Raw genomic sequence first — 15,493 nt, 5'->3', positions numbered from 1 at the left:
GTGCTGCACTGTCAAGAAGACATATGTGACTTTATTGGAAGTATAACAATTTGTGAAACCTGGACACAGTATTATACCCTGGAAAGTAATGGAACTACACAACTTCACATACATCAGTGAACTTGCTGCCTTCTTCCTCATTGTAGAATGTAGATCAAATTAAGAATGGGAATCTGGTTGGTTCCAGCCTTGAACAATAAGGATGTTGGTTTCAGGATGTGTGTGGGGGATTCAAACAATGATTTTAGATGGTTATATACAGGCAGCATGATGACAACTGGTTTCAGAAGTCTGATGTTGCCTCATTGTTGACTGATGTTTTTGGGTTTGTGACCTCAATTAATCAGATCCTTTCCCAGGGACAAACGAAATTTGCCTTAGCGCCATTCTTCCCTACTGCTTACTATCCGAACAACAATAAACTTCTTTGCCGGGAACCGAACGAAGGAAACATTTTTCTCTCACCCAGGGATGGACTCAACAGTGCCCGGGCAAGTATACTAAAACCGGATGTTATTTTTAAATAAAGGCAAATGAAATTGTAAAATTTTCTTCATGGCCCTTACTCTTAAATTTATTTCCTTCTTATAGAGAAAATATTTAATATTAATTTATGCTTTTTACAGTTAGGATGGAATGTAACCAAATTATAGTTTTGAGTAATTCTCTTTGTATTTTTTTAACCAAAAGAATGTCTAAATATAGAACGACAATGGTCAGCTTTTATATGAACACCTGCGTGTACAATAATGTAATAAGAAGTATTGGAATTTCTAAACCACACCTGCAGCAATAATGACTGAGCATGCCGTAAGGCTCATTTCTTATGCATGCAGTATAATATACTGAATAAACTGTATTGTACTCCATTCCTTTACTAATTGTTACGTCATTTGTTGACGTAACTACGTCTATACGGAAGGGTCATTGAGCAAAAAAGTGTAACGAAAAAGTGACAGGAAAATGTGTAAGATCCGTATCAACAAATTGACAACAATTGTTAGCTTGCGTGCATTGTTATGTTACCTAGGAAACGTCATCTGTTTACTCGGCATTGTTGTGTTATATTACTGTCGTCAACATTACATTTCACTACTTTACATTACATTACAGAGACGTAAATATAAATTAAATAGACGTATTTACGTCAAATTCTCCGGAACCGTGGTTCCACTGTCAATTTTTTACTCGGTATTGTATTTCATTAGTGTATGATGGCGTCAACAATGCGCTTTCGTCAGTATGGAAAGAGCTGAGCTGTGAATCGCTTGTAGGAGAAGTGTGTTGTAGGCGAGATAATTTTGTGCTTTTAAAAGTCTTTCACAATAACCAAAGTACTTTTCTTGTGTGAATTATTATACTAAGAAATTCTTGACACTGTTCTTCACATTTTATTTTGCCGGTGGACATCGAGGTCTCTTCCTCTTGAAGAATGAGTGAGGTAAGGGCATCCTATTTATTATTATTGCTTGTAACATTTACAGGTTTTCATTTATATTTATGAACTCTTGGAAGAGAATTAGGCTTGTCTTCTTTCTAACACAAATTCAATTTTTTATTCCATTGACTTCTGTTTGTTTACGGCATCATTTATAATAAAAGAATTCCGTTAAACAGCGTGAGATTCGAATTTCTAAAGCAATAAGACATGTTAGTAGCTGAAGTTCTTGATGAAATTGTTTAAACCTTTGAAAGCCTGGTGGCAAGTGTATATATATATATATATATCACTTGCCTGCTTTAACAGTCAGTAGCTTTTCGTTATGCATTTGTCGGATTCGTTTGATTCTCAGGGTAAAGAGTGACAATATCCTTTAAATGCATTAACCGGTTGATCTTTGTAATGGTGAAGTGTAGTGTTTTCTGTGCGGTACGGACTGAATTTTTCCAATGATATTTAGACGAGCTTCGGAATCAAATGGTTAATAAATGGGGCCTCTATTATCAATTTGGGAGCATGTGATTGAGGCTGGGTATCCAACAATACCTCGCAGATCTGAATTGAGTTTTCCGTTGCGAAACATTTCAGAAAATAAGATCGGGAAGTATTTTTACTGGTTCGGTTCGCTTCGATGTAGTGTGCGTCGGCCTTACTTCCATCGCTTACTGCTGGGAAATCCTCAGCGAAAAATAAGCTTAGGTGATTGATATTTGTATTCAGCTTTTTCAGCTTTTGTACGTTACTTGCACTTGGACCTGCATAAAACGTTGTCTTAGTTATTTTATTGTGCAAGTGATGTATCACACGAACAGGTTCCGTGTGTTAACATCATTCGTATTTATTTCATCAACGCAAGAAGGCCACTGTCTGAAGAATAAATACAAATTGACAACAGAATACACCGTAACGGTAATTCATCAATCAAAAACACAATTGCTGTGCCAAAATCACTAAAAAATTATACGAGGACATCAATTTTGCCTACAATATTCCAAGGAAAAATATTAATTGAAATACATCAATTATAGGCAATAAGATTCTGAATAGGCATAATGAGAAAATTTTGTCAGGTTAAAATTTGTTATACCAATATCTCGCGGATCGTAATAGACTTATTTTATTTTAAACAATTCAAGAAACAAGATTTGAGAGATATGTTTTATATTTTCTTGCGGTCAATACAATGTACGACGGCCTTCAATTTGAATTGGGTATGTTCTAAAATAAACAATCATAGGGAGCTCTCTTCCCAGACAGTACGAATAACGTCGTTCATCTTTGTGCCAAATAATCAAGGTAGATTGGGTGACGTGAGTGTTCTGGTTTTGATGTGAGTATGTAATGAGTTTAGGTAGTTACATTTACAGACATGATTATTCTTTGGTCTCCCAATAAAATCTAAAATACGTGTCAGTGGTTGTTATAAAAGCTGTGGCAAGTTTTGGTATATTGTTCACCATAAAACTTTTGTGAAGAAGCCAACCATCTGGGAATTCACTTCCTGTAAGAAATTTACTCTCTTGCCCCGAAAAACATAATTTGTACTGTTTTTAGTGGATGAATATAGGATTAATGATCGTGTAAAAATTATCGTGATCGGTCTCGTGTTAAAAGAACTGTTGATGATGGGGAAATTATTATAAATGTGAAGAAGTGAAGTTTGACATTGACTTTGCGACAAGCAAATACGATGCAACTGTCATTTGCTTTTATTTTTGTTCAGCGATACAAATAATATATTGGTAGTAGTGAGATTTCAGGTTTTCACAGCAGCAAATATGGAAGGAGGTGTTTTCTGGGTTGTTGTGTCCTGTAGTTTGGTAGATACTGGTCATTTCATAGGGCCTAATAATGATGGAGACTGTAAGCTTCTCTGAAATGTTGGTCAGTATCTGTCATTACGAAGTGCAACACTCCAGAAAACAGCTGTCATCAACATACAGGTAGTCAAGGTGGCTTAAATGGGTCTTCATTATGACAAATACGTTTGTGTTTCTGGTCTGAGAATTCATGAAAATGTGTGTGTATGCTCCACATCCTTTTATTCAATTGTGATTAAACATAGGCATTTCGTTGCCTTGAATGGTAATTAAGAACTCACATTTTAGAAACCAAAGTCAATATTTTGATGTTAGACCCATGAGTGCTTTGCAATGTGTTTGATGTTATACTAGATTGAAATGATGAAACAATGAACTTCAGCTTCTATGAGAGCAACATTGTTGCTGGAGATTATCTTATATGTTGTAACACATTGTTCTTTCACTTATTGTTTAGTGCATTATATGTTTCTTTCCAGGCTGCAGGCAAATGCTTCCTAATGTCTGCCCCCACTGCAAACAATCATCCTTGGTTCAGTGCAAAGAAAGAAGTTTCAGGACAGCAGGGAGTTGCATACAGCGCTCATCAGTATAACAGACCCACACATCATTCAGGTCCTCCTACTGATGTAAGCATATTTGTGTAGATTTATGTGGGTTTAAGCAAATATGTGTCTTAATGTGAAGGTATGTCTGTTAAAAGGAAAGTGTTTATTCTATTTTTTCATAAAAACATAACCTGCTTGTAAATAGGGTTGCCTAATTGATATATCAGTAAGACCATTAACTAATTAACTGATTAATCCCATGGAGCAGAACCCTTCTGAAGAAGCTAATAAAAACTGCTTGGCTAGTCAGGAATTCCTTGCCTTTTATGAAACTCGAAGGTTCATTACCATGATAACAAGATTTAAACTCTGGTCCCTGTCTTGAGGCATATGAATCCAATCCATACCCCCAAATCTTTTGTCTTTAACATACTTTTTAATATTATCCCATCTATGCCTTCATCTTCTGAGTGGTCATTTTCCTTCAGGTTTTTAAACCAAAATTTTGTACTCATTTCATGTGTGCTGCATGCCCCATGCATCATATCCTACTTTATTTGGTCATCCTAATAATGTATGCACACACACACACTCACACGCACAGGATTTTAGTTTTTCGCAGCACTGAGTAAGAAGATGGCTGTCTTATGTGCGGTAGCACCATGCAGTCTCATAGAAGTTTACCAGACTAACCAAACTACACAATGCTACAACCTAGAAGACAGCTATCTTTCTTTGATATAAATCACTAAAAAGAAAATATGAAAGAAATCATATTATTTTCTTACATTATTCTGATTTATATTAAAAACCTTTCATATTGTATACTAATATAAGAATGAACTTAAGATTCTTTTTGATTTTACTTATAGCAAGTGCATCAGTCTCAGCAACCACAGTATAAATGGTACACACCAGCAACAAAGTCACCATTGAATGCAAGTCACCAGATGAACAGTGATGCAATGTCTGGTGGCCCATGGAACTACCAGCAGGCATCACAGTATGGGCAACAGGTTCAGCAGAACACCCAACAATATTCTGCAGCATTCAGGTATAACTATAAGCTGCTTGCAGTGAGTGGTGAACTATAATGAAGTGAGAGAAGTTCATTTACTTTACTGTTAGGGTAAAGGTGACAAATGAAATCATACTTTTGTTGTTTTAAATATCTGTGGTTGAATTTAGTTTAATACTGCAAACTTTACTGCATTATAATATTAGTCTGCAAAACTTTGTATGCCTTGTATTTAAGCTGTTAGATTTGTTATTAAACTGAATGTTCCACGGTTGCATATAACTTCATGTAAAATATATGAGTTGGATCATTGTTTCAACAATCACACATTTCTCATGTTGGCCTTGTGGCTGGACTCCAGACTGGCTTCTGCAGGCTGTCAAGAATCAGGATGTTGTGAAGTACAGTTGTTTTTTCAGTATTGCCACAAATGTTTCATAGTGAAAGAACATAAGCATATTTTATGTAAAGCTCTGTTTTGTGAAGTTTAAAATTGAAAGTGAATATACAGTGAAACCTCTATCCATCGTTCCCGGAACTATCGTTTTCCCGGATGCATCGTCCGTTTTGTTCGGTCCCGAATACATCCCATATAAAATAATGTTACATTTTCCCGCTTCTATCGTTCCTCGAACTATCGTTTTATCGCATCGATCGTTCAAAAATCTTAGTCCCGGCCCACAATTTTCCCGCAATGATCGTTTCTGAGAATTTAAAATGCTGGGTTTTGAGATAAATTAATACCGAAAGACGCACAATGTTTTTGGAATACACAGTAGTGGTAACCTGTTATGTCGCCCAACCAGCACATTCTTTTGGAATGAGGGTCAGCGGTGCAGGGGTGATAGTTGGAGTGAATGGCGGTGCTCATTGTCAGAAATTTTACGATTTTAATTAGGGTGCACTCATATTTCGTTCCAGCGATGCCAGATGGCATGTGCAGTGTGAATTTCTTCACAAATGCTTTTATTACAAGTACAAAGGAAAGGCTGGCGGCACTTTTCATTCTTCTGGTTCATCTCGTTTCCAGCGGTTCAGGGTCTTCTACAGCTACGTTTCGTTGAGTTCGGCAGTAATAGTATTTCCATTCTTCCTGTTATTGTCCGCAAAGGGGGTTGGAGTGGTGAGGAAGACGAAGACGACGAATGCGAGCCCGAAGCTTTGCCGAGTTTTGCCGAAGCACACGCTGCATTGGCGAAAGTGAAGTCGTTCTTTTATGCGCTTAATATTAGTGAACGTGACGAGGAAAACATTTTGAACGTGGAAGGTGCTCTGTTTGGTCTAAAACGTAAAGTTTCGACAAACCAGTTGTCCATTAAAGACTTTTTTGGTAAAAAGAAGTAACTTTGAAAGAGAAACATTGTTTTTTTTTAAATTTTTAATGCTTTCCCGCATCTATCGTTTTCCCGCATTCATCGTTTTTATTTCCCACCCCCGCTGAAAACGATGCATCGAGGTTTCACTGTAGTAACTCTTTTCACATGCAATTATACTCGGTGTTTTCTGTGAACTCGCAAGGCCCACATGAGATAGGAAAATTGAGGAACTTGTTTAACAGTAAAATTTCAATTTGATGTATTGTAGAGATGGTATGAAATATGTGCAGGTTGAATCAGACTGTAATTAGAAATGTAAGAGCATGCAGAGTATCAAATGCATGTATTTATTTATTTATGATTTATTTAATGATGCAGTCAGTCACTCTGATTTATTGCAGATAGCATGTTTTACTAATTGCTTAATTTACTTTGTGGCATTGTGATTCTTTGTACCCAGGTATCTATAAGAACTTTGAATGCAAGCTTTATAATTTAATTCTTTCAGAGACCTTAATGTTCCACCTGTGGTAAGGCCGAACCCAGACCCATGGAATTGGGGTTTGGAAGAATCTGGGATTTCAGCAACTTCTGAGCCATATAGCAACAACATTAGTGTCAATAACAATGCCTGCCTTGATCCTTCATGGGGTTGGTCTATAGAGAACACAGCAACTTACCAGGAACATTCTGTTCCAAGTACTAATACAAGTTATAGTTCAGGGCAACATGGGCAGAATTATGCCACTGTTCCTCTTCATCCAACTTTAAACACTGTGCCAGATGCTAAAATAATGACTCCCAGTACAGCAGACATTATATCTGAGTCATTCAGTCCAGTTTCTGCTGGCGAAACAGCGTTATTCCACAGTAATGCTTCACAACATCTTCAAGGTTCCTTTACAATGAACTATGAAAAAAATGATTCCAAAAGTCATCCAGCTGTTAACTCTGTAAGTCAGTATCCTCCAGTAAGTACAACATCTCATTTCAAACAAGATAATTACAGTTATGGATCTCGTGGTGCTGAAAGTGATTTTGGGCAGGGTTGTATGAATAATTTTAACATTTCTCAGCAACAGACTTATGGGGTAGTTGCAAGTGGTGAAAGAATAATGGATTCCCATGTAGTGACAGAAGAGTTACAGAATGTAGGAAATGTTAAACGAGACAGTCCTCAGTCATCTGTAGATTACTTCAGAAGAGATGAAGAATTCACAAATGTTTCTGTAAGTAGAAGTGATGTAAATGATGGGAGAGATGCTAAGGAAGAATTAGATTCATCAGCAAATGATGTTCCTGAGTTAAGCAGAGATAGCTCAAGTAGAGAACAAGATACAAGTAAACAAAATAGCAGTACGGGGAATGATGGCCTTTCTTCACAGTGGTCTGCTGAGAGTTTTCCAAGCTCTGAAGAGTTGTCTCACACTGTAGAAGGAAACGAAGTGGTTTCTTCTTACTTGGCTAAACCTGAGTCACCTTTAGCAACAGATACACTTCAGGTTAATCAGCAGAATGATCAAAATCATCAGAGTTATGGACATAGCATGTATGAATTTGCTAACAGTAGACACACAGAAAGAGCTGAGCAAGTTCAGTGCTTGAAAGATGTTTCAAATATCACTTCTGCTGATGAATCCAGAAATGTATGTAATAAAGGGTATCAAAGCTATCGTACTGGTTTTGATACTGTAAATCAGGCCACACGTGAGGCAGCAACATGGGAACAAGGTACAGGAAGTGGAGGGTGCAATCCAGTTGATACCAACTGTAATACAAAAGACCATGTGTCTGTTGGTGATAATGTTTCAGCATTGTCCTCCAACCTGTATGTGCATAGTGACTTATATACAAAACAGCCAGGATCTGTAGTGAATGTTGCACACACATCCACAGAAACCAATAAGACAGCATCGTCTGTAGAAAGTGTTGCCAGGGCTTTTGACAACTTAACTGTATCCTCAACTGAAAATTTGAGGTCCCTGGAAGTTGAAAATAAAGACATTGTCTGTCCTGAAACTGAAGAAAATTCAAGAGCAACATTAGCTCCTTCAGGACTTAGTAATCCATCTTATGGAAGTAATGTGAATTTAACTCCTCTGCTGGCATCATCTGGACCTCCAAAGAGAATTGGAATTGCTCAAGGAAAGAACAGTAGTTCACAGTTGCTGAACCAGAAGTTTGCAGATAAGTATCGAGCTAGTCCACCCAGTGTAGAAGGAGTAGTTGGTGGAATCGACAAGAGAAATTACAGTCATCCACGCATTCCATCAGTAGGGCCAACTGGACCAGCAAGACAGTTTGGAGTGTTACCAGACATGTCTCAAACTGTAAACCTTATGCAGGCAACATACAGTCACAGGACTGTGGAAACTCCAGGAAACTTTGTTATCAGAAAAAAGAACACCCCACCTCCTCTGATGACAGAAGATACAGTAAACTTGGAGACAGTACCAGATAATAAGGAGCGACCTGACTTCATTGATGTTCCTCAAGCAACACCTTCAACAAGATTACATGCATCTCCTGTTGGTCAGGTAAGCTAATGGTAGACATGCATTCTTTTAAAGGAAGTTTAGTATTTTTATATAATTTTAAGAGGTAGTTACAGTAAGATTTGAGGTTTTCACAGCAGTGAGTCTGAAGATTTCTGTCTTCTGGGTTGTTGCGCTGTGTAGTCTGGTCGATGTTAACCAACATTTCAGAGGTCTTACTGCCTCCGTCTTAAGAAAGTCTGTGCTTCATGGAGTTTTGTAATTTTAAGTGAGAAAGAATACACTTAATTTTATGTACTATCCAACGTTTTGTACACCACTTTTGTAAAATATATGGATTGTCAAGTTTTTTTCTAGTTTTCCAGTGACAACCCTTCTTGTGCTATGTTCATCCCACTTACATACTGTAAAATATTGGTTGTGTTGGGAAGTATTCTTGTTTGATGTTTCAGGATGCAGTAAGAGGAATTGCATCTCAATGGACCCAGTCATCAAGTTACAGTACAAGTCCTGCAAACCAAGAGGTGGCTCCCCGTTGTGGGCCAGACCGAAACCAGTACCTTGAGACTGGTCAACTCACTGGTGATGAAAGAGATATTAGGTCATCAATGCCAGATGCTGTTGAAACATTGCAATCTCGAGTGTCAAGAAATGGTAACAGTAATGTTCCTATTGAAGGGATTTTGCCTCTGCTTGAATGTCATCGTATGGTTCCTGGTCAGATCACTGAGCAGGATGTTAGTACGAACGTGTATGAACTAGAGAATGTGGTTAACATTAGTTCTGCTAATAATTTAATTGAGGATGTTTCTACACCACCACCAGGCTTACATAGGATGGTTCCTGGGCAGTTTACTGAAAACGAAAATGCCATGATACAAATTGCAGATTCAATTCATAGTACTGAAAATCCATCAGATAACTTGTTGCTCCATAGAATGGTCCCTGGACAGTTGACTGAGGAAAGTGGTGGTGGAAGTTTTGTGTCCGAGGCGGAAAGTGTTGGGACAGTACCACCACACAGTTCTGTGGATGATATTCCACCACCTGGTTTGAGGAGAATGGTTCCTGGAGAATCCAGTAGCCCAGAAAGTCAGGGAAATGTTGGACAGACGAACATGCCGACAGGTACTTTCGAACCGATTGATGCACTTCCTTTGGAGCCAAGAGTTGTCACTGGAGTGGCACAAGATGAAATGGATGATGTGGGGTCTGCTGGAACGTTGCCATTGCCGGCGTCACCATGTATGTTGTTTGCATGTAATCATCTGCTGGTACAGTGCTACTTATATCCCATCTGACCTTTAACTAACTAACTGACTAACTAGATGGCTTACCGAACCCGAAGGTTCATCACTGAATTAACCAAAGCCCTCCACTGGACCCTGTCCTGGGCCAACAAAATCCAGTCTCCTTCAACTCCTGTCTCCTATAGATCCCGCCTGATATTATCCTCCCATCTATGTCTAGGTCTCCCCAGTGGTCTCTTACCCTCAGGCTTCCCAACCAATACCTGGTGCACACCTCTTGTCCCATCCATGCGCGCTACATGTCCCGCCCATCTCATTCTTCTCGACTTAATCACCCTGACAATACTGGGGGAGGAATACAGATTTTTAAGCTCATCATTATGCAGTTTTCTCCATGTCCCATCGTTTTCTCTCCTAGGCCCAAATATCCTCCTCAACACCCTATTCTCAAACACCTGCATTTACTTCCACTAAATGAAATTTACACTTTGCTAAGGGGCCCACCATTCCATTGAAATAGCCCTGTGTAGAAGGCATACAGCATGTAAGGGGAAATGAAAATGCATTCAAAAGTTTAGTTGTAAGTCAATGGAAGAAACCACTTTGGAAGCTTACTAGTTGATAAGAGTATAATATGCAAATATGTATATCTTATAGAAATTATGGTTTGGACTAACTCAGTATATGCTCCAGTAATGGGCTGTTGACCAATTGAGTGCCTATTTTTCAAGGAAGAGTCATCACCTTGGACTTTATTTAGGTAGTGTTAGGCATCTATATATGTACCATTAATGGCATTATGTAACTTTTATCTGAATTCCAGCTTTAGTGATGGCCACAGTTGATGTGATATGAGCACCAAAATTTTGTAGTGTCACAGGTTCTTCTTATGTAACGTGTAACAAGCCTTAGCTGAATCAAGATATCAACCCTGCATAAATATATGTCAGTAGTCAGTATTCTGTAACGGCTAATTGTAGGTTTTATGTTTGCTTTGTGAGTAACTCAGTCAGTATAGTGACTGGTTATGGACTGGATGACTGGGGTCTGATCCCAGATGGGAGCAGAGGAATTTTCCTTTGTCCAGACTGGCTCTGGGTCTCACCCAGCCTCCTACCCATTGGGTATCAGGGTCCTTTCCTGGAGGTAAAGCACAACTGGAATGTGATGCTGACCACTCACCCCCACCTAGTGCAGAGGTTGAGTATGGGTAGGAGCTATACCATCTCTCCCCCCAAATGCCTACATGGCATATAGTTTACTTTACTTTTGTGTAATATGCCTCTGTTTGGTGCAGTGTCAGCAGGTAGCCGTTTGAAGAGTGAACCAGTTAGTCCAACACCAGAACAGACTGTGAATGGCAGCAACATACCACAGCCTCCGTCTGAGCGAAGTGAAACTATTGGTTCTGACAGTGTCGAAGCATACCCACCACCCCCACCACCTGAAAACACGGTTCGAGATACAAGGTAATTTGTGTTCTCCCTATTTTAGGATTCTCATTCTGTTAAGGTATGTATCATCACTGGATTTGTTGATGTATGTGTGTTGGACATTATCCCAGGTATGTTTTAATATAAGCTAAAGTTGTTTCTGTTGTCATGCAGATGTATGGGGGAGTGGAGGTATAACTCTACACTTTCTTTATCTTGGCACTAGATGGAGACAAGAGGTCAGAGTTTGGACATTGTGGCAAAGTGAAAAATCTTGTCCTGCTGGGAATTGAATCTTGGTCCTCCAGCATGTAACCTAGTCACTTTGTGACTGAACTATCTTGATATGTATTGACTGAAAATTGTTGAATCTATTAATTGACAGAATTTTCAGTAGTGGGGAATAAGGTTTAAAAGGTGGAACAAAGAAGAAATGTGTAGCCAAACAAAACCAGACTAACTTGATGGTGCAGAATCCCATTTGAGAAATTAACATTTTCTTAGCTAATCAACAAATTCTCTGCCTTTTATAGGACTTGGAGGTTTGTTAACATGTTTACAAGATCATACCATTCAGGGTTATAGTTGAGCCAGGTTGATATGGAGGCAGAACTTAAATTCCATTCTCAGCCACTAATTTCTTGGAAGTCCAAAGCGTGTAATTTGTGGCTTTAAATTATTGTTGGATTTTCCTAATTGACAATTCTGGCACTTGCAGCTATTATAAACTTGACAAAAATAGAAATTAATTTTGCAGTTGGCAAACAACTATGGAATTTTCCAGACAAGATGCTTTGCAATTTGTTAGCCAGTGTTCTCATTTCAGAAGCTTTGTAGCTGAAGGTACCCCTTTTATATATTCAGTAAAAATTGATTTGAGTGTGTTTGTACAGTGGTTGTCGACGGGACAATGTGACCAAGGATCGAGAACGTCGGCATCGGGATGATGAGGGGAATGATCATAGTTCTCAGCATCAAAGGAGGCATACAGATGGCCGAGACTACTTCAGTTCTCGTGATAAAGACCAGGCTGAGTCCCCTGGTACCAGTAGGTACAGGGATCAAGAGGAGTGGGATTGGAAGTATGATGCCAGACATGAACGAGACAGGGATCGAGCAAGAGACAGAGATGATTCTTCAAATAGCGGTCGTTACAGGGATGACAGACGTTATGATTCTTGGAAAGAATACAGGAGCCATGATGGTAATCAAAGACCTCGGCAAAACACAAGGTAGAGGAATTACTTTCTTAGCTGTCATACAGATACGCATATTATGTAATGCCTTGAGCATTGTAATGGCTGGTAATTTACAGAAACAGTTTTAAATAACGTTCTAGGAGGGAATAGCAAAAACTGCTGTGTGTATTGTTGATAGGGAATCTGTGTAGTACCAGGACTTGTTCATTTTGCGTACCCAGCATTATGTACGTGGGGAGGTATTGTCATTGGCATTGCGTAGTGAGTGGTTATTTGCGGTAAGTGGTTGCCAAACACAGAAGAGGTGGACATAGATTGCTTTTGCATTATAAACCCATTTATGTTTCTCTTGCAACTGGACCAAAGGCAGGAAAAGAGTGGATTTGACCAAATAATTTTATATATAAGACAATTCTGAAAACAGAATTTAAAATTTGACTCAGTTATAAGTAATTATTGAAGGGATCATGAATTCTTCTGTCTGTCCAGAACCAAGTTTTTATCAGGAGTGCATAAACTTATTTCTGGCAGTCACTGGTGGGCTTCTGTGAACACAAGAATGCCCCTTAAAGTTCCATAAAAAAACAGAGAATTTTCATACCCAGATGAGCAAATATCATATTTTCAAGGGAGACCTCAACCCTTGGAGTTTGTTAATTGTTTATATATAGGTATTTGCCTTTCGGCCACTGTGACATTTTAGTAAATGGTGTTCTGGTACATTTGCCACAATTTGACCTCTGAGAATGGCTGGTTATTCACCAGTCAGGAGTTTTATGACTTTTGACCTGTATGTATGACCAGGGAATTCCCTGGCTTTGTATTCTCCACCTAGTCACTTCAGAGCACAGAAATGCAAACAGGTCTCCATGCTAAGTCCTTCTTATTTTTGACTCATTTTTACCAAAATTTGAATGCAGAACTTCCTAATATATTTAATTTACACTGATGGATGGGTAGAGTGATTTAAATGGGCACTCAATAAAGTTGCAGTTACTCCTAAAATTTACATCTCTAGCTGTTACAAATAGTTTGGTCAAGTTCTGACAGATGGAAAAACATTGCCAGTTTTTTCATTGCTTGCAGTCAACAAGCATGTGTCGACTACCATTTCTAGCCATCTCTACTTTCATTCATCCATTTGTCCATTCACTTAGCCTTCTATGTTTTTGTGTCTTTACATGTCTTTACAGATGTTGGTCCAAAGATTTTTGATGATTTTCTGTTATTAAATTGATACATTGACACATTTTTGCTTAAAAATACATTTCAAAAGCTGTCTGGCTCCACTTCCAACATAAGCAGAAATATGAACTGTACTGTGTTAGGTCTGCTAGTTGGAGGTCTGAGGATAGAGAATAAAGCCAGTGTACCCAACAGTGTGGGATTTATATTTTTACCCGATGATGGAAGCAGAAGCAACTTCCAAAACACTATGTTTTTTAACCAAAAATGGAACTTTGGAAAATGTGCAGTTTTCATTCATAGTAGATGTTTGTTTGCTAATTAAATATATTAATATAACAGAGTTTAATGCATTATGTTATATAATTTTCTCTTGCCAGTTATGATAGGCACGAAAATGATGCAGATACGGAGGATTATTTTAGTGATTGTGATCGTGAGAATACCAGATATCGTGATAATTATGACAGCCGATACAGAGATCGACCTGACAGAGAAAGAGAGCAACGTGAGAACATGGAAAAAAGCTCTAGACAAAGGCATGATCATAGGTAAGCATGATGGAAGAAGATTGTTGAGAAACTTGTGTAATGAAATGTATGTCACCAGGTGACTGTTACGATGTGTGTTGCTGAATGTGTTAGTAAATCTTGTGATTTAAAAAATGTAGATGCCATTTTTGTTAAAGACATGATAATGTTCTGATACAAAGTGTTACATATTAGACAATCTTTTTTGGGAGGAATCCTCAGAATGTCAATTATTTGTTTACACTCAGAACTTTTAGCACTGAGGTTTTGGTGATGGATTTTGGAAAATCGAGGGACTTTATGTTACTTGTGTTTGGTCAGAATTAGTTAAATCTGTGTTATAGACTTAATATTTGTGTAACTGTTGTGCTGTGTTCTTGTGAAATAATCTAAAGTAAAAAAGAAATGCTTTTATTTGCAATTATAATACTGGTATAAAATATTCTGCAAACAAGTATTTACAGTTGATCTCAGGGTAAGTAAATATTGGAAAGAATTTTAAAATATTAATAGTTACAGGGAATTATGGAATGGCATCGTTTATATTGAAGTGACTCTGGAGAGTCTGATAGGACAATGGCTGCCTTTTGTGATGACAGTAATGAAAGTTTTTATTCTGTAATAACAGACAAGCATAAGTAATTTTTGCTGTGAGTAGGATATGCGATGGATTGGGGCAAGTACCTTCTTGGTGGTTTCTTGCACCTGTGCCAATGAAGGATCAGGAGGGATAGAATACAATGGTATGTTTGTAAGTTGTGAAGGTGAATAAGATGTGTGTGTGGTTGGACTATCTGGAGACTAATGCATTCTGTATCCTTTCCTGATTTCACTTCATACCAAATATTGCAGTTGAGTGGTTACTCCTCCTACTTCATATTCAGATCACAGTTTCAAATCTGAGCCCATGGATCAGCTGTGAGGTGTTTTGTTGGTTCCCTTAGTCCTTTGATGCAGATGCTGGGGTAGTGCCCTGCATTAGTCCATGACTGCTTCCTTCCATATTCTTTCCAATGCTTTATCCATTAATCACTCCATCATTCAGTGGTGAGCAGTATTATTAAATGAACCATAAATAAATAAATAAATAAATGTGCGGTTTGAGGTTATTATGGCAATGAAGATGACGCCTTGAAGATGAAGACAATATATTTATCCAAAAGGATGGTGTCTACCTATGAGTCCACATGGTGTCACAACCCAGATCATCATTGTCATTGTCAAATAAATTTCACTTCACTGAAAATCGTTCATTTAG

General features: G+C 38.2%; 1 protein-coding gene across 9 annotated transcripts in view; it reads left to right on the top strand.

Moving 5' to 3' along the window:
* Positions 1–1,331: 1,331 nt before the first annotated feature.
* Positions 1,332–15,493, top strand: part of LOC110836784 (uncharacterized) — a 46,938-nt gene continuing 32,776 nt past the window's right edge. For 3 of the 9 annotated variants that reach the window (XM_087340873.1, XM_087340872.1, XM_087340866.1), the window contains exons 1-8: positions 1,343–1,441; positions 3,741–3,890; positions 4,682–4,863; positions 6,652–8,680; positions 9,091–9,883; positions 11,186–11,357; positions 12,215–12,553; positions 14,086–14,256. In XM_087340873.1, the coding sequence (XP_087196999.1) occupies positions 1,433–1,441; positions 3,741–3,890; positions 4,682–4,863; positions 6,652–8,680; positions 9,091–9,883; positions 11,186–11,357; positions 12,215–12,553; positions 14,086–14,256 (3,845 nt within the window). In that variant the 5' untranslated portion in view covers positions 1,343–1,432. The other 6 variants (XM_087340871.1, XM_087340867.1, XM_087340875.1 and 3 more) reach the window with 5 other exon arrangements.

Source organism: Zootermopsis nevadensis, unplaced genomic scaffold (assembly GCF_977971745.1).
Source record: "Zootermopsis nevadensis isolate Lab colony 2312 unplaced genomic scaffold, Znev_1.0 Znev_ptg000061l, whole genome shotgun sequence".
Lineage (NCBI taxonomy): Eukaryota > Metazoa > Arthropoda > Insecta > Blattodea > Termopsidae > Zootermopsis > Zootermopsis nevadensis.
Note: the sequence above shows the minus strand (reverse complement) of the source record. Positions and strands in the feature narration are given on the sequence as shown.